The 20,264-nt window shown below is 39.1% G+C and overlaps 1 protein-coding gene across 2 annotated transcripts in view; it reads left to right on the forward strand.

The window, feature by feature from the left end:
* Positions 1 to 1,381: 1,381 nt before the first annotated feature.
* Positions 1,382 to 20,264, forward strand: part of MAP9 (microtubule associated protein 9) — a 38,827-nt gene continuing 19,944 nt past the window's right edge. The window contains exons 1-6 of one of the 2 annotated variants that reach the window (XM_030312871.2): positions 1,382 to 1,513; positions 2,375 to 2,530; positions 3,285 to 3,369; positions 4,742 to 5,062; positions 11,464 to 11,693; positions 19,874 to 19,967. In XM_030312871.2, coding sequence (XP_030168731.1) covers positions 2,456 to 2,530; positions 3,285 to 3,369; positions 4,742 to 5,062; positions 11,464 to 11,693; positions 19,874 to 19,967 — 805 coding nt within the window. In that variant the 5' untranslated portion in view covers positions 1,382 to 1,513; positions 2,375 to 2,455. The remainder of the gene's footprint in view (positions 1,514 to 2,374; positions 2,531 to 3,284; positions 3,370 to 4,741; positions 5,063 to 11,463; positions 11,694 to 19,873; positions 19,968 to 20,264) is intronic. The other variant, XM_032592881.1, reaches the window with a different exon arrangement.

Consider the following 20,264-nt stretch of genomic DNA (forward strand, 5'->3'; position numbering starts at 1 on the left):
ACCCCTGCCCACCCCTGTCATGGTCTGTACTGAGTGTAGAGCCTGCTTGGGATTTTCTCTCTCTTTCTCCCTCTGCTCTTCTCCCCCACTCTATCTAAAATAAATAAATAAATAAATAAATAAATAAATAAATAAATAAATAAAATCTCAATGTGATTTATTTGTAAATAATTGTTGCATAAGTAAAAAATTAATAAATCTTAGAGATATGGGGAAAATACCAGGAACAAGTTTAATTTCTAGTCAGGGAATTCATTTGGACAATTTAGCAAGGACTAAGTCTTTTTTAAGTTAAAAATAGTAGAGGGACGCCTAGGTCACTCAGTCACTTAAGTGGCTGACTTTGGCTCAGGTCATGATCTCAATGGAAGAGTTGGAGCCCCAAGTCAGGCTCTTTGCTGCTGCTTCAGATTCTGTGTCTCCCTCACTCTCTGTCCCTACCCCCACTCACATTCTGTCTCTCTCAAAAATAAATAAACACTAAATTTTTTAAAAAAATAAAAAATAGTAGAAATCATGTTATTTCGAAGTCTTTAAAGAATTGCTTCTGTCTTTCGTTTGTTTAAGGATTTGCTGTACTAAGTGATGTCTATATTGGTTACTTCAGCAGAATGTGGTCCCCCAGTCTATGAGACTATTTTGTTCATTGCCTGGCTTGATTTTAACCAGATTATCCATCCACTTCGTATACAAAGGGGGGGGGGGGGGACTTTCCATGAAAGAAACACTTGGAATGGGTTTTCAGCTGTGTGGACAAGGGACTTTGTGACTGTTGCATAAAAAGTGTATCTAATATTGACTGAAGGCCATCTCAGGCCTCTTGCAGGTGTTCCACCTACATTATTTCATTCAATACTCACAGCAACCCTCTAAAGTGGCTTTTTTTTTTTCAGAAGAGTAAACGGGGTGGGGGGGGCGGCAAAATTTGCATGACATCTCACGGGTATAGAGAAGGAGTGCCAGGATTCAATGGGGGCAGTTAGTCTCAGTCTGCAAATGTCTCTGTAGCTATTCTGTCCCATCTGTCAGTACACTACTCCGATTCGCAAAACTTCAAATCCTAACTCTGACAAAACGGTGACTGTGCTTTGACTTAAACAGGTGGAGGTAAGGGCTCTCAGTCCTCTAGCAAGCGCAAGGCTTGGTCCCGGGTGGGAGCCTGGGGGTCCTGTCTCCTAGGCAACTGCAGTAGCACTGTAGGCTTTAATGCACCCTTTCCCCAGGACCCAAAGGGGTGACGTCATTTCCTCCGGCTGGGCGGTTGCCCCAGCGACGCGTCAGGCGGAAGAGCGGTGTCGGGTACCCGAGAGACCTGGCGGTGAGGAAGTCACTTCCTCCCAGAGACGCTGTTTCCTAGCAACCTCCTCCCATCTCCGCTTTTAGTCCCTCCTCTTTGCTCAGACCTGTGACAGTCTCCTAGAGCCGGCAGGCCCAGGCCGTGGCGAGAGGCTCTTGCCCAAGGCCAGGCGCTCAGTCCCTGGGGTAGCGGGGAGCTCACCGCAGGATCGGCTGGGTGGGTACAGAACACGGGTCCCGGGGTCTCGGAGGAAGGGGACTGGGACAGCGCTCGGTGTGCACGGGCCGGTCGAGTGCTGGGACCTGAGCTGTCTGTCGGCGCGGTGCAGTGCGGAGCCGGCGGGGACCCGGGTGCCACCTGGCCTGGCAAGAGCGGTCCCCGGCCGCGCGCTGCAGTGGATGGCGGGGTGACGGAGGCCCGAACCTCCACTCCTAGCACGAGAAAGGTTCACGGGCCCACTTGTGCAGTGATTTTAATGCTGCCTATCACGGAGGCTTCGTTTTGTTTTTAGCTCGCCCTATTAGCACTTTTATGGGAAGGAAGAGCGACTGGAAAAAAATATCGCTATTGCAGTTTAGCATTATGATCTTTGTCTTTCACTAGAACTGTACGCAAGGTTTTTTTTTGTTTTTGTTTTGTTTTGTTTTGCTTTTTTGGTAGCGCTCTTGGGTGTATCTTTTATGCTGCCAGTCTCCTTGGTAGTTTTCTAAATAAGGTATGGCTCTTTCTTGGACAATGTTATACTTTGGGGATGGAAGAGAGGTGAATAAGATACTGTATTTTAATTGGCAACATTTTATCATATTAACCTGTTGCAGTCATTTATTTGATCATCCTTAAAATAATTGCAAAACAATTTTAGGATAACTTCAATTTGACTTTTCTTTGATAAACTAGTGAGAATTTTATATTTCTTTAGAAGAACTCTGCATATTTAAGTGATTATTAGCTTAATGTTCATATGAGATGCTTTTCTCGATTGTTTTTTGTTGGCTCTTTTTTTCTCTTTGCACTAACGGGTAGTAATAGAAATTCTCAAATGTGCAAAAAAGTCTGATTTCTTTTTGTATATTTCAGGCACCATCAGAATTTGAATTATTTCCCTTGCCTATTAGCCATTTTATAAAGATTTAAAAAAGAAAAAAAGAAAGAAACACTATGTCTGATGAAGTTTTTAGCACAACTTTGGCTTATACAAAGAGTCCAAAAGTCACGAAAAGGACTACTTTTCAGGTAAAGTATTTCAAAACATTTTTATTTTGAGTGACTTGACAAGGTTAACTCTGTATTTGTAACGATGGACTCAAAATGATTCTAGGAATGACCCTGTAAAATGCAGGAGTAAATCCTACCTTCCTTTGGAGATTTTGCATTTCCTTTGGAGATCATATGTGGGCTCCAGTGTTACCAACTCTTCTGTGTGGCTTTCAGACTAGTACACTAGCTTTTGAAATTTTAAATCAGCTTTTAAAAGTTAAATTATATAGCAACTTTAAATTTGCATGTAAGGTTTTTTTTTTTTTTCTGTTGTGACATAATACCATTTCAGTTCTCTCTGTCTAGTCACTGCTGTTTTGAACTCAGCTTCTAAGTTTGCCATATGGATTACATGTATTACCACAATATGCTAAAACAAAAGATCACAAAAAGGACCAGTTTCTTCCAAAATGCCAGTGTGTAATAAATCCTGTATAAATTGAGTCCTGCCTTGTTTATTATTCTCCCACCCTGATTACAGCCTGTAATTCATTTATTTGATATTGCCTGTTTCCTCCAATTTAACTGTAAGCTCCATGAGGAGAGGGATCTTGTCGGTGGTGTTACAATGGAGTCTGAGGGTTTGGATGCATGGCATAAGGATTATGTGTTATATGAATGAAACCTGGGTTTGAAAGCAGTTAATCAAGCATTATTTGTTTAAAGAACTAATTCTAAATATGAGACCTCTCTGTTTGGGTGGAAATTAATCTTAGTTGTCTCGTTTCAGGATGAGCTAATAAAAGCAATTACAGCCCGCTCAGCCAGGCAAAGAAGTTCTGAATACTCTGATGACTTTGACAGCGATGAGATTGGTATGTGTGAATATGGAAAAGTAAACCACTTGTCCTTTTTTTGCTTCTTTAGGTGCATTTAGCCCATCCCTACAAAAACAATCACTTATGTTAAAATAATACCTACAAATACACTGGTTTTAAATTTCCAACTTTTTGGTGAGTAAAAAGCCATTCATAACCTTTAAGAAGTTGTATGATTGTCTTTGTTTATTTCTGAGCGTGTATACTGAAAATGTAAATTAATTGATAGGTTTGCAGTGAAAGGATGTCTGTCAGTTGTAAACCATGTTGGACACAAGTGTCGACCCTATGAGACCCTCCAGCGAATTGAAAACTAGGGCCTGTGGAGCTAAACTTTGGTGCACATCAGAATCACTTTTGTAATGGTTTTTATAAGTCAGATTTTTTGGCTATAATAGGGGCTCCGTTTTAAAAGCCCAGCATATCGGCACTGGTATTTTATTTTATTTATTTTTTTTTTCAACGTTTATTTATTTTTGGGACAGAGAGAGACAGAGCATGAACGGGGGAGGGGCAGAGAGAGAGGGAGACACAGAATCGGAAACAGGCTCCAGGCTCTGAGCCATCAGCCCAGAGCCCGACGCGGGGCTCGAACTCACGGACCGCGAGATCGTGACCTGGCTGAAGTCGGACGCTTAACCGACTGCGCCACCCAGGTGCCCCGGCACTGGTATTTTAATTTGGTTCTTTGATCATATAAAAATATTAGCATTTTAGGTTTCAAGTGTAAAGACACATAATTCCAACCTCGCAAGTCAGTGTATTATACTTTAATATTCAGCGAATAGCTCTTGATATTGTCTTAAAAATAATCAGAACAATAGTTAAATCATTGCTATATAGTTAAGTTAGCATTCTTTATCAACCTTTTCATAGTAAAAGCTAATACTCTGGTATGCATGAAATTGTAGTTCTGAAATTTTTATGGAAAAAAATATAATTAGCAAATAACCAGTAAAATTCTTCCACTTATCGATGTTCTCGATTTTATATAATGAAGTCATTTGCAGATAAAAGCTTTACAGTCCAAAACCCAGCTTAAATATCCCATGTCATTGTTATTTTGCGGGACCTTTGGATGATTCTCAGAGCAAGTGTAGGGCTTGGCACACTCTTCATACTCAGTAAGTATGTTTTGAATAAATTAATGAAATTGAAATTTTTATTTCATAAATACCGACAAAAACTCCCTAAGTTAGCTGTGTCTTAGAACTGCAGACCTGTTGGTAAAACAGACTTGCATCCATTCTAGTTGTAAGTTCATTTTACAACCTTAAAGATCAGTTTTTAAGGTTGTCTTTTTGATTAATGTAAACTTCACAACTTTAAAAAAGACTGTGGAAAACATTTTTTCTCTCCCATTTTTCAGTTTCCTTAGGTGATTTTTCTGATACCTCAGTAGATGAAAATTCAGATAAGAAAAAAATGAATGATTTCCATTTATCAGATGATGAAGAAAAGAATTCCCCAAAACTATCTTTTTTGAAAACCAAGAAATCAAACATTGACATGACAAAAGATGAGCCAGCTTTCTCTGCCAAAAATGATGAGGACATGGCACCTGATGGTTGTGGAGACATGGTTGGAGCTCCCTTATCTGAATCTCAAAGTGAAGACCAGGAAATCGAAAAAGACAAAATTAAAATGAAACCTAAACCCAGGATTCTCCCAGTCAAAAGCACATCTTCAGGTAATTTGTTAGGTTGGTGTAATCGCAGTTCTTATAAACTTATTTTCAGATAATCACAAAGTATCTTTATATGGTAGCTAGTAAATATTTAAGAAATAGACTTACCTTTGTAATTTCAATTTTTTTTTTAACTTTCATTCAGTCTTGAGAGACAGAGAGACAGAGTATGAGCGGAGGAGGGACAGAGAGAGAGGGAGACACAGAATCCAAAGCAGGCTCCAGGCTCTGAGCTGTCAGCGCAGAGCCCAATGCAGGCCTGGAACTCACAACCGGTGGGATCATGACCTGAGCCGAAGTCAGTTGCATAACTGGCTGAGCCACCCAGGCTCTCCTGTAATTTTAGACTTATAAATCAAAGTAATGGATTTATAAAACACATAGTTCTGGCATCCAGTTGTATGTCAGTCTTGCATCTATGCTGGTGCCTTTTAGAAGGTCAGACAGAGTACCTTGTCATTCACAACTGTGGCTCCCAAAGCTTCTCGAGCCTTGCGAGGCCTTTGGGCTTCAGTTTTGTTTTCAGGGGTGGACTGCAATGCAGTCCTTTCTAATCCATTTTACACTCCAGAAATTAGTGTTATAGCGGCATTAGAACTAATCCTTCGAACAATCACTTCCATGCCATCATTTGCCAGAAGATTTTCTGACATTTGAGTATTTGAAGGGAGAGGGTTTTGTTGTCGGTGTTGTTATTTAAGCCTCCAACTTTCCTTCAGAAAAGAGAATCTCTATTTAGTTTCTCTGTTCCCTGGGAAAATCCACTGAAACTCAGTTTCCTGAAGGGAAGTTCCTGGTGCGATTGGGAATATAGTAGTTTCTCCACAATTCTACTGAGCTCTAGGCACAGTGAAGTGAAGATGATGTGAAGCAAGAGCCAGACTCTCTGAGGCCCCCTGAGCCACCACACAAAAATATGGGCATAGAAGATTAAGGCTTTGGTGTCTGTTATTTAGCCCTTTTTTCCTGTTTTATAGAAAAAATATTCGTTGATACTTACCTTCATAAAAGTCTATTTCCTTTGTATCATTAACTACTGTACTGGTAAATACTTCCTACTTCACCTGTTAGGTATCACTGGTAACATCAGGCAGAACTTTATTTCAGACATATCCCATTAACCTTCAAATAAGAAGATATGAACAGAGCAGGAAAAAAGCCACCGTGTGTTAATTACAGGTGACCTTGGCAAATAGGGTAAGCCTTATTGTCTTTATGAGGAGGAGGATGAAACCTGTTATTCTTGTTCTACAGAATCATTTTGAGACTCTATGGAAGTGTGTCTGAGAAACTATATAAGTCTACAAAAATATAAGCACAAGGCCTAATGAAACAGAATTAAAGTGCTGAAATGTACCTTCCCAGTGTACTGAATAGCATCAAAAATGAAGAGAAAGGGAACATAAGGGACCTTGGCAACTATCCAGTAGTTCACCATTTCCCAAAACACAGCCTACAGTTTGTTCATTTGTATCATTGGAAAAACACAGAAATATGGAAGTTTTAAAGTAATTTCTTTATGAGAGAACTTGTTGGAGCCATTCAGAAAGAAATATGCATGAGAGATCTTTAAGAAGGATAGAGTAGACAGTGTTTCCTAGTCCTAGTGAATTTGGAAGTCTGTTTTCATGGATTATATTTATCCTATTTGTCTTGATTCTGCAAAGCTTTTCATTAGGTAAATAAGAAAGTATAAACACACAGAAGCTAAAATTTGGTCTGATGTAGATAGAAGCATATAATTAGAACTTTATGGTAGATAATCATCAATAATCCACCTATTTAATACCTTTTTTAAAAAACCTGTGACAAGCTAAAATGAATAAAGAAATACTTTTCTTAAACCACAAGATGGCACCAGGATTCTAAACACTATACACAAACGTGCAATACCTTATTTTTAAAGTCATTAGCCATTTGCAATTCGCTATATGTAATGTAAAACTAGTTACCAAAAACAGGTAATCATTTACATTTATTTATAAAAGAAAGCATTTTGAAAATGTATAGAAGTATTTTTTTCTTTCCGAATTGACCATACTTCTAGAAGTGGAATTGTGGTATAAAGTATATTAAAGTCATTATTCCTAGCCTCTTCAGATTGAAGAAAAAAATTGAGGCTAGTGGTCAGTGCCTGGCATATACAATTCAGTAAGTATTTTAACATATAAATGAATAAATGCATGATTCATTCCTGAAAGAAAGAATGTGGTTCACAGGTTAAGCTTTATCCCTCTCTAAATTTTTAGACTCTTTTTCTTACAAATTTGGAACTTATTTTAAAAAAAAATTTTTTTAACATTTCATTTTTGAGAAACAGAAAGAGACAGAGTGTGAGTGGGGAAGGGACAGAGAGAGAGAGGGAGACACAGAATCCAGAGGAGGCTCCAGGCTCTGAGCTATCAGCACAGAGCCTGATTCGGGGCTTGAACTCACGGACCACGAGATCATGACCTGAGCTGAAGTTGGACACTTAACCAACTGAGCCACCCAAGCACTCCTAGAGCTTAGTATTTTTAATGTGGTGAGACATTGCTGAGTAGCAATTAATGCTTTATAAAAATATTAGAATCTGAAAGTTTCCTTTGCTCTTGCTTGGCTTTTGGAAAAAGTAGACTCTCATTTCTTCAAGCAAATGTCACATGGGCAGTGATTGTAGAAAGCAATTTTTACAGGGTATGTTGTTTTTATTTTAACATTAAAATGACTAAAGGCATGAACTTCAGAGTCAGGGTGCTCTTGCTTTAATCCCACAAACTGGAGTTTATGGTCATGGGTGTACAACCTCTTTGTTCCTCATTTATTTGTCTGTGAATTGGGCAGAATAGTTGAACCTGCGCTAGAGCTTTGAGACAATTAAGTGGGTTTATATATTTGAAGTGTTTAGAACAATCTGGTGGAAATTCAGCACTTTTCTAAGTGCTTTTATTATTTATTTTATTATTTAGCATTTGCTCATAAGCAGATCAATTTATTTCTCCACACATATTTATTGTGAATATAGTTTTATTTCCATCATGTTACAAGTGCTGTGATGATAACTGAGAATATGACATTATAAAGACCTAATACCAATCCTCCAAGACTGTCATAGTCCGTTTGGGCCACTGTATCAAAGCACCATAGACTGGATGGCTTTTAAACAACAGAAGCCTATTTCTCACAGTTCTGGAAGCTAGCAGTCTGAGATCACAGTACCAGCATGGTCAGATGAGACAGAGCCCTCTTCTGGGTCTCAGACTTCTTATCGTATCTCTGTGTGGTAGAAGCGGTGAGGGAGCTCTCTGGAGCCTCTTTTATAAGGGCACTAATCCCATTCATGAAAGTTCCACTCTCATGGTCTGATCACCTCCCAAAGGCCCCACCTCCTAATGCCATCAACTCTGTGGTTAGGATTTCAACCTAAGAATTTGAGGGGAGGGTGGAGACACAAACATTTAAGCCATAGCAAAGACTTTACAATTCAATGGCAAAGTATATAAAAGGTACCTAAGGAAAGTAAGCACCTAAGTTTACTTGAGGGCATCAGGGAAGTCTTCCTGGAAATGGCAATAACAGTAATAACTGACAAATAATAGTACCCATAGTCAGAAGTCTTGGTTGCAAATGACTCAGCTCAGACTTCAGTGGAAAGAGGAATTTATCACTTAATTGAGCATGGATGTCAGAAGACCTCTCTTTAGGTGTGATTAAGTTTAGAGAGAGTCCTTTTATGTCATCTGGATTCTCTCCACTTCTGTCTTCCCTCCCTGACTCCGAGACCTTCTCACTCTCTCCTCCCACCCCTGTCACTGGCCCAGTTACTCCATCCCTTGGTCCAGTGGTTTTTTGTCTGTTTGTTTGTTTGTTTTTTAATCATTTGGTCTCTTTGTCTCAGCCATCTCTTCACTTGGCAGGAAAGAATGCCACTAGCAGTCTCCAAATCGTATCCTCACAGATGCATGTGATCTTAAAGGTATATTCTCCAACTCTAAATAGAAAAGTACTGACCTCCTGACAGCCTGCTGTGGACGGGGGAGATGAAGTTTCTGTGATATGCTGGGAGGGTGGGGTGCATTGCGGACCCCCCCCCCTTACTGAGGTACAGAGGAGGTATTTGTTAATCCACTAGAATCACAAGGATGGAGAAGAGGAGATACTACCCCAAAGAAAACAGGAGTGATGGACACACCAAAACCAAAACCAAAAAACAAAGAAAGAAAGAAAGAAAAAGGAAGGGAATAGTTTACCAGAGTTATCAATGTTCATTGAGTACCATACACTTTATATGTATTTTCTTACTCAGGTCCCACAGGTGCCTTAGGAATTCTTAACTCATGTTTACCGACGGGAAAACTGAGGTATGTGGAGGTTATATGATTGTGTAAGAGTATGGTGCCAATGACTGTCAGAGCCAAGGTTCAAACATGAAATATCTTAAATAGACAAACTCATCCAGAGAGCAGGTAGAATGGTAGTGGCCACGGCCTTTGGGGAGAGGAAAAGGGCATTTGCTATTCAACAGGTGTAAAGTTTCCCTCAGGCAAGATGAAACGTTCTAGAGGGCTGCTGTAGGACACGGATCCTTTAGTTGACAATACTGTATTATGCACTTAAAATTTGCTAAGAGGGTAAGATCCCTTGTTAAGTGTTCTTATCACAGTAAAAAAACTGACTCAGCCCCTTCTTTCAGGCATTATACAATATTCCGCTTACACTGAGGCTCGAATGGCATGCAAGCGTTTGTCAGGAGAAGAAGCAGCAGGCGGACATTCTAGGCAGAGGGATCAGCTTGGGTAAAGGTATGGTAGCAGGAGGGTCTGTTGGCGCAGCCCCAAGAGAGCAGTGAGCCGAGTATTTCAGGAACACAGACTACAAAGTGGGTGTACCAGGAGACAAGGCAGCGCTGGTAGCCAGGCAGAAGACCATGAGACCTTTTATACCGTTCAGAGGCAATTAAGCTTTTATTCGGTAGGATTGGATGCTGGGGAGCCATTGGGGAATTTTGTGGGGAAGAGTGATGTGATCTGATTTGCATTTTGTAAATATCTCTGAGGCGGTAATCTAGGAGAGAGCAAATGAGTTGCTGATGGCGGGGATGTGGAAAGTGGGGTAAAAGAGAGATTTAGCAAGAAGACTCAACAGGGGGTCCTGATGCTTCGGACATAAGGGGAACATCAGGAGGAATCCAGGATGGCTTGAACATTTGGCCCGAGTTGAGAACATAGCTAAAATTGGCAATAAAACATTTATAGTGGTGCCAGCTTGGTATGGTGACGGAATCTTCTAGCAGCATTCATAAGCCCATTTATAGCTAACGAGGAGGAAGGTGTTGATTACTTCAGTTTTGAAGTTTGTCAGAAGAAAGCACTGGTAGAACAATGGAGAAACGAATATGTATAACAGGTAACATTTAAGCAAGAAGTTTACGTAAAACGCTTTCTTACCTTTGAGGGCTGGAAGTATACCAGCATTACATTGTCGTTTTAAACTTGGAAGTAAGGGAAATAGTAACTCAGACGCTTTAACAACTGTGGAGAAGTTTTATGGACTCAAAAGAACACAGTTCACAAATGTAGTTCTTCGTTCCTCTCTCCAATGAGAGTAGCGCTCCTGTCCCCAGTACCCACATCATCTTCATGCTTGTGACACAACTTACCTTGCTCTTACAATTTCTTTTGTTTAGAATCATCTCCCCTCCGGGGCGCCTGGGTGGCGCAGTCGGTTAAGCGTCCGACTTCAGCCAGGTCACGATCTCGCGGTCCGTGAGTTCGAGCCCCGCGTCCGGCTCTGGGCTGATGGCTCGGAGCCTGGAGCCTGTTTCCGATTCTGTGTCTCCCTCTCTCTCTGCCCCTCCCCCATTCATGCTCTGTCTCTCTCTGTCCCAAAATAAATAAAAAAAAAATTTAAAAAAAAGTTGAAAAAAAAAAAAAAGTCTCTAGAATCATCTCCCCTCCAAATGTGTAAATCCTTGGACAGGGTCATTGTCACTGTCTTGATTATGAAGTCCAGCAATGTGAGTAATGTGTCCAGGGCCTGACAGCAGACATACAATCAAGGTTTATGCATGAACCCCCTCATGTTATAGAGGCAGAAACTGGGGCACCGTTGGTGTTTTGTTTTTTAGTTGTTATTTTTTTGACTATGAGAGTTCATAAACTTGAAGAGTCAACTTCTCACAAAACTAAACTAGTTACTTCCAGGATGGCAGCTACTTTGAAAAAAAAAAAATTGACTTTGAACTATGGCTCATTTGTGCTTCCTGGAGCTCTGTGTAGAGAAGGGTTGTGGGCTTCTGGACTGTCCAGGGAAGAAAGCCAAGGTGCATGGACACAGGAGGGAAGTATGGCGGCACCTTAGGGTGTAATTGAAGTCATGGTCATTTTTTTGGGATGCTCACCTTAAAACACTTTATTTTTTGGCAGAAAACAACAGCAGCCTTGAAGCAGACAACCACTTCAGGCCTTCACCTCGGCCACGGAGCATGTTGAAAACACACAGCCACAAGGAGGAGAAAGATGGGCCAGGAGAAGATAAAACAACTGCTCTCCGTGAAGAATTAGAGCCACATTCTGCACCTTCCCCCCTCCCAGCGCTAAATGACAGACAACTAGAAGCTGAGAAAAAAGCATTCTCGGAAAACCTAGATCCTGAGGTTAGTGCTACTGTGCAACTGCTGAATTTGTTCCTGAACTCAGGTCTTTGCATCTGATTATGAAGAAGAGAATGTGTGTGTGTGTGTGTGTGTGTGTGTGTGTGTGTGTGTGTGTGTTACATGTTCTTTTCAGCACTTGATAGAGAAATTACTTATTTTGATTTATTTTGACAAGGAAATAATTTAAAGATGTTTTTAATATACAGTATTCCGTTGAATCTAAAGCTCCAACTGTAAGATATAACACAGATGTATGTAACATTATTTTATGTACTACGAAGAAAGAAGAAAACTCTGACAATGAATCTGTAATCCACCAGTAATTATAAGATGCACCATCCAATTTCAGGGAAAGTAAATGTGAAAAAAAGAAGTTGCCCTTTTGAGTCTATGCAATAATGTCTGTCTTTAATTGTTCAGAATTTATAGTTTTAGGGGTGCCTGGGGTGGCTCAGTCGGTTAAGTGTCCCACTTCAACTCAGGTCATGCTCTCATGGTTTGTGGGCTCGAGCCTCATGTTGGGCTTATGCTGACAGCTCAGAGCCTGGAGCCTGCTTCAGATTCTGTCTCCCTCTGTCTCTGTTTCTCCCCTGCTTGCACTCTGTCTCTCTCTTGCAAAAATAAGTAAACATTAATTTTTTTTAATTTATAGTTTTAGTCACATATCTTTGAATTTTATAACTTATGGCTAAGAAGAGTATAGCCAGTGTCATTTTATTCATTTGGTTTTATTCACTCAACAAATATGTGTGTGTGTGTGTGTGTGTGTGTGTGTGTTTTAAATGTTTATTTGTTTATTTTGAGAGAGAGAGAATGTGGTGGAGAGGCAGAGGGAGAGAGAGAGTGAATCAGAAGCAGGCTGTGCACTGACAATGCCCCCAACGCAAAGCTTGATCTCACGAACTGTAAGAATACTACCTGAGCCGAGATCAAGAGTCAGGCACTTAACCGACTGTGCCACCCAGGCACCCCTCAGCAAGTGTATATTGAATGATCATGGCAATGTCCCATATTTGGGGGGGATACGATAAATGTGATCCTTCAGGATTTCATCAGAGAGTACACTAGGTATTGTTATTAGGGGAGAACACTTGGGCCCCTCTCTTCACCTTTCACTATGGTTAGTGAACTTACACATAACAGTTCAGAAGGAGTAAGTATGGGAAGAATGTTCGCTCTCCATAATCTGCTTTAGCAGATCAGGGAAAAGAACTAAATGGTACCTGGTTGAGCTTCTTTCTTTTTCTCCTCACTCCTCTGTGGTGGTGTGCGTGTAAGGATCCGGTCCCTTCGAGGCGGCACAAAGGGAGCTGGAGCACCTCCTTCATGTTAGGACTAAACAGATGGATCCTTCCAATTTGGAGGGGAAGTGTGAGCACAATAAGCTACTGATTCAAATCTGGCTTTGTAGCTTAGCTTTACCAGTAAAGCCGACAATTTGATATAAATCTATCTGAGCTCAAGGTGCTATTTCCTAATTTGTTCTGAAATCAGGAGAAGAAAAGAGGGTGTAATCGAACTGGTATTTTTTTATATTTAGTAAAACTAATTGCCCACGTGGGTTTTGTGTCAGTTTACCGTAGCTACTGTAACAAATTGCCATGAACTGGATGACTTAAAACAACAGAAATTTACTGTCTCCATTCTGGAGGTCAGAAGTCCAAAATCAAGCTATGGGCAGGGCCGTGTTCCCTCTGGAGGCTCCAGGGAAGAATTCTTCCTTGTTTCTTCCAGCGTCTGTCGGTTGCCAGCAGTCTTTGGCGCTCCGTGGCTTAGAGCTGCCTCACTTCCATCCCTGCCGTCATCATCATGTGGCCTTCTCTTCTTCCCTGTGTCTCAGTGTTTCCCTCTCTTTTCTCTTAAAAGGACACCAGTCATTGGATTTAGGGCCCACCTAATCCACTATGTTCTCATCTTCACTAATTCCTTCTGCAGACACCTTGTTTTCAAGTAAGATCACATTCTGAGGTTCTGGATGAAATTTTGAGGGAACACTGTTCAAAGTGGTACTGACACCTAACTTTAGATGCTCCCTGCTAGCATTTCTGCATCCCTTGATTAAAAAAAAAAAAAAAAAAAAAAGAAGGTATTCCTAAAGTTTTTAAACTAACATCATATTATGACAAGATTTAATCAAATGAAATATCAACCCATAATCGCACCATTTAATAACAACTACGTTCATCATTCTTATTCCCCTCTAGGCTACTTTCCTATACCTGTTTTAGCATACTTGTCATAACGTAATTTGTGTCCTACTTTTCTTTGTCTCTTAGCATTGGGTCATAAAGTATTTCCACATTGCTGGGTGATCTTGAGAAGACTACATTCACCTTACTGATTATAACATAGCCCATAACATAAAACTCTTATGTTATTTCTGGGTACGTTGGATACTTCTATTTTTAATAATCCGAATGTTCCCTATTTCTCATTATAAAGATCTTGCAGACTATGCTCTGAATCTTCTTTAAGCCTCAGGGATTTCTCATCTATTTTTTGTTCAGCTCTTCTCTCTTCTATGTCTATAACCTTTGGCTCTTCACTGGAAGTCAAAGACTGGAGGGGTCTGTGTCTATCCGCATTCTACTATGCTCAAATCTCTAATTGTGTATACACTCTCGCTTGATACCACACCTCTCCCCCCCCCCACCTTACCTTCCTGCAAATGTCTCAGCTAGATTTTGAAAGGTGACATTTACTTTCTTACCATCCTCACCTCCTACCTTTCGTGTGTGTGTGTGTGTGTGTGTGTGTGTGTGTGAGAGAGAGAGAGAGAGAGAGAGAGAGAGAGAGAGAGAAAGGTGGAGATGATACGTATGTGTGTATATATGTCAAACTTAGGATTCCTGGGATAAGATCTGGTTGATCACAGTAGAATATTGCATTGTGGGACTTGATTTGTTAATATTTTGTTAAGATTTCCACATCCATACTTATAGACGCTATTTGTCTATATTTTTTTCCTTATAATGTTATTATCAGGCTTGGGTATCCTATGAGTTGGGGAGTATCTCTTCCTCTTTTATTTTCTAAAAGTTTGGTACCATTTTTTTGTTCTTTAATTAAGACAATTCACTAGTGAAATTGTCTGGGATTTTCTTTGTGGAGAGGTATTTGATAGTAAAGTGTATTTTTTTTTTAATTTTTTTTTTTAACTTTTATTTATTTTTGAGACAGAGAGAGACAGAGCATGAACAGGGGAGGGACAGAGAGAGAGGCAGACACAGAATCTGAAACGGGCTCTAGGCTCTGAGCTGTCAGCACAGAGCCCAACGCGGGGCTCAAACTCACGGACCGTGAGATCGTGACCTGAGCCGAAGTCGGACGCTTAACCGACTGAGCCACCCAGGCGCCCCTAAAGTGTATTTTTTGATAGATATTTTGGTATTCAGGTTTTCTATTTCATCAATTTGGTAATTTAGGTCTATTAAGAAATTTGTCCATTTCATCTGAGATGTTGAATCTATAAACATGAGGTTGTGATAATTCCTTTATTCTTTTGATGACAGTGAGATTATCATAACATTCCATCTTTTATTTCTAATATATAGATTATGTTTTCTGTCTTTCTTGTAATATCTTGATAAGCATCATCCAGTTTTATTAACTTTTCTAAGAACCAACTTTGGCTTTGTCAGTTTTCTCTGTTGTTTGTTTCCAATTTCACTGATTTTCACTCTTCATTTTTTTTTCTTCCTTTTTTTTTTCTTTTACTTTGTTTTGGTTTAATTTGCATACCCATAAGTTGGAAAATGTATTTATTGATTTTAAGCCTTTCATCCTTTCTATTAAAACCTTTGAATGCTATAAATTTCCCTCTCTGCACTGCTTTAGCAGCACCCAAATTTTAATACCTTTTATTTTCATTATCATTTCTTTTAAATATATTTTCTAATTTCCTTTGTGATTTCATTTTTGGCTGATTGGTTAATTTGTGGTGAGTGATTTTACTTTCAAATATCTGGATTTTTTCTATACGTAATTTTGTATTGATTTGTAATTTAGTTTTGTTATGATCAGAGACTATATCTTACATAATTTCACATTTTACAGATTTTTTTAGATTTTTTTTATGGATCAGCCTAAGTGTATCTTGTGAAAATTCCATTTGCATTTACAGAAGATGTAAGTTTTGCAGCTGTTGGATATACTGTTCTATAATTTCTGTTTGGTCAAGGTGGCTGGTGGTATCACTGAGATCTTCTCCATCCTCACTCATTTTTTTGTCTGGCTGGTTTACCAAGTACCAACAGTGTTAAAATCTCCAGTTATGTTTGTGAATTTGTCTGTTCTTCCCTTTAGTTCTATCAGTATTTTATGACTCTATTAGGCACATACACATTTATCATTATTATGTCTTGACCCTATTTACATTATGAAATGTTTCTTCCTCTGGTAATTCTCCTTATCTTGCAGTTTGATTTGTCTAATATTTCAGCTTTCTTACTACTGGTGTTTGCATGGTTTATCTTCTTGTATCATTCTCTGCAAACTATTTGTGACTTTTTCTTTTTTATATAATTTTTATAATAATTCTTTTATAATAACTGTTAGGTTATAAAAAACTGACTTTTTTTTTAAATCAAACCTGACAGTCTTCTTTTTAATTATTGTCCATTTGGGAGTGCTTAGTCTGTTTACTTTTAATTTAGGACCAATTTGTTGCTGTGTGTTTTCTATTTATCTGTTTTGTTTTGTTTTTTAAGTTAGTCCTGTCATTGTCATTCCTCTGTAACATTTTCCCTGACTTTTTTTTCTTTTTTTTTCCTTGAGAGTTAATCACATAGGTTTTAGTTTCCAATTTTGATTCCTCTATTGCCTTTTTAACTGTACCTATTTGTGTTATATTTTTAGTAGTTGCTCTGTGGATTACAAGATGCAGATATAAATTCTCACAATCTACCTAGTGTCAATACTGTACTGTTTCATATTTAATATAGAAATCTTGTCATAGTGTACTTCCATGTATTCCCTCATCCATCCTGTTATTGTTGTCATAAACACTGCATTTACATAGCATATAATTCCCACAATACAGTGTTACAATTTTCCTTTAAAAAAACTTTTTTGTCTTTGACTTTTAAGGAATTAAAAGAAAGAAAAGAATAAATATTTATAGTTTTCTTAAATGTGTCTACCATTTCTAAGGATCTTTATTCCTTCCTATAGAGCCAGATTACTTTCTGGTATTATTTCCCTTCAATTTTAAGAACTTATTTTTATATTTCTTGTAATGCAGGTTTGCTAGTGATGGGTTCTCTCGATCCTACTTATCTAAAAAATATTTATTTCATCTTCATTAAAAAAAATTTTTAATGTTTATTTATTTTTGAGAGAGAGAGAGCATGAGCAGGGGAGGGCAGAGAAAGAGGGAGCCACAGAATCCAAAACAGGCTCCAGGTTTAGCTGTCAGCACAGAGCCCAAAGTGGGGCTCAAACCTGGGAACTGTGAGTCAGCTTAGCTGAGTATATACATCTAGGCTGATGACAGTTTCTTTCTCATCAACCCCATTCCCCCAGCTCTTTATTAGTTTCCATTGTTCCTGGCCGGTATTATTTCCGGTGTGAAATCAGCAATAATTCATTTTGTTGTCTTCCCATGTATGTTTTCTTTTTTCCGGCAAAATGTTTTCAAGATTTTTTTTTAAAAAGTTTTTTATTACAATAGTTTGACTGCAAGGTAACTAGATGTGTGTTGTTGTTTTTTTTTTTTTTTTAATTTTTATCCATTTATTTACTTTGAGAGAGAGAGAGAGAGAGATAGCACAAGTGAGGGAGGGGCAGAGAGAGAAAGGGAGAGAGAGAATTCCAAGTAGGCTCTGCACTGCCAGCACAGAGCCCGATGTGGGGCTCAATCCCACGAAACTGTGAGATCATGACTTGAGCTGAAACCAAGAGTCGGACGCTTAACCGACTGAGCCACCGAGGTGCCCGATGTGTGTTTTGTTTTTTAATATTTATTCTGTTTGGGTTTCACTGAGCTTTCAGGATCTATAAACTGATACTTTCTTTGAAAATGGAAAGTTTTTATGTATTTTTTTTCCTGCCCTAGTTTTCTTTTCTTCTTTTTAGTATTGAAATCTTTGATATGTCTCATTCAGTCTCTAAAATTCTGTTCATGTTTCTTCAGTCTTTCTTCCCTTTGTTATTCAGATTGAACAAAGTATTGGTCTGTCGTTGAGTACACTGCCCATTTTTGCCATCCCTGATCTGCTGTTGTCTACCCAGCAGATGTTTTATTTTAGTATTATAGTTTCCAACTCTATAGTGTCCATTGGTATTTTTTTTATTTTTCATATATTTAATAAGATCCCCATCTAGTCAACTTCCATGCATGCATTTCCTCTAAGTGCTTGAAAATATTTTTAATACCTATTTAAAGTCCTCATTTGTTAATTGCAACATCTGGGTCATCTCTAGCTTGACTCCTAAGGACTGTTTTGCTTGTTCGTTTGTTTTTAATGTTTTTTTTTTTTTTTTTTTTTTTTTTTTTTAAAGACAGAGAGAGACAGAGTGTGAGCAGGGGAGGGGCAGAGAGAGGGAGACACAGAATCTGAAGCAGGTTCCAGGCTCTGAGCTGTCAGCACTGAACCCCATGCGTGGCTCTAACTCATGAACCATGAGATCATGACCTGAGCTGAAGTCGGACACTTAACCGAATGAGATACCCAGGTGCCCCCCAAGGGCTGTTTTTATTATTTTTGTTTTCGTTTTCATAAATATGAGTCACCATTTTCCATTTCTTCACCTATCTAGAAACTTTTTGATTGAATACGGTATGTTATGAACAATATGTTATAGAGATTCTAGAGTCTGTTATGTTCCTCTGAACATGTGTTTTAGTGTACAGATATTGTGGCTGGACTCAAATTGCCAAGTCTGGGGGTGCCTGGGTGGCTCAGTCGGTTAGGCGGCCGACTTCGGCTCAGGTCATGATCTCGCGGTCCGTGAGTTCGAGCCCCGCATCGGGCTCTGTGCTGACAGCTCAGAGCCTGGAGCCTGTTTCAGATTCTGTGTCTCCCTCTCTCTGACCCTCCCCCGTTCATGCTCTGTCTCTCTCTGTCTCAAAAATAAATAAACGTCAAATTGCCAAGTCTGTCTCCCTTGCCATGGATATCAACAGAAATCTCTGCTTAGTTCTTTCGGTTTCTAATTGCTCTGATTTTACAGGATCTTCCGATGTCTTCCCTGTGCCATGCATAGATGAACCAAGGGTTTGGGACGAATTTTATAAACAAATGTTGGGGTTCGTGCCACTGCAGCTCTTCCTCAAATTTACTGGCTGACTTTATAGTCCCAAACTCCGTGCCCTGACCCGTTAAGCCAGCCTGGTGAGGCTGCAACCTTCTACCACTTGGGCCGCAAGGATGGGTGAATGAACTCAGGCAAAAATCTACTAACTTGCCAGTCTCCTCTGGCAGAGCTTTGTCTCTCAAAGTAGATTGCCGTGTGTCAGCCCTTCTGCCATTTTCTCAGATAGTTTCTGCTTCTTGCTTTTGGTAGATAATTGTCTTTGTCCCCATAAAGTATCGTGGGAAAGAAAAATAGAATTTGTTACTTATGCAGTAAAGTCAAACTCTTACATTATGATGCCATCAACTTTAGGCTAGATTATTACTCTGTAAAGAGATGTTTGGTGCAGACATACAAATATTAATTATTTCACTTCAGATATAATTTTCAGAATTGTGAGGAAAACTCAAGTGCGTGGAGTCTATGTACTTTTTCTATCTAAATATTTGGTAGTTGTTGTCTACTTGGTTTTATAAATGGCTTTTATTTGGACATTTGACACCAAGGGTTTTTGTTCTACTCTCTTCATACCTTCTTAGAAATAAGAATTAGAGAAAAAGATATCAAATCTTTGTCTCAAATACTTATGAGATCTGATTTGAGAGCAAGAGTTTTGAAAATTGCTAAAAACAAATATCGAGATGCCCATGAAAGAGCTAGAAAAACTCTTTAGTGACCCCTGTTAATGATCAAGACATCAATGTTTGAAAGTAAAGCATATTAGCCTCCACAGGCTTAATGCTTTTGGTGTTTCATCTGCAAACTCCTCATAAGGCCGATTTCAGAGTTTTGAAATAGTCTTAATAATGCTATTGTCCCACACAAATCTTAAGAAGTAAACTTACATAGTAAATACTCTTTTTCTTTTTTTTTTTTTTGAACAGGATCCATGGTTAACAAGTCTATCATCGTCATCTCTTAAAGAAAGTCTTGGAGATTCCTTATCACCAGGATCTGGGGAAAAAGCACCCATACAAGGTAGTTATGTCAAATTGTTACATCGCATTTTATGTTTGAACTCCATATTGCTAAGAATCTTGTTTGCAAAAGACATACTTTTCAGAATGATACGTTTGTATTTGCCTTAGTTTTAACCCCCCGTGTGCTGTTTACTAACCATGTGATTTTAGATGCAGAACTAGACAAGGTTACGAGAGCAAAGTTACCTAATCTCTCTGGCCCTGTATACTGATCTTGCAAAGGGCGATCTAAGAGCAAGCTACCTTGTCTCTCATGGCTGTGAGAATTAAATGAGCTAATAATACCTGTAAAGCC

The sequence above is a fragment of the Lynx canadensis genome, chromosome B1 (genome assembly GCF_007474595.2).
Source record: "Lynx canadensis isolate LIC74 chromosome B1, mLynCan4.pri.v2, whole genome shotgun sequence".
NCBI lineage: Eukaryota > Metazoa > Chordata > Mammalia > Carnivora > Felidae > Lynx > Lynx canadensis.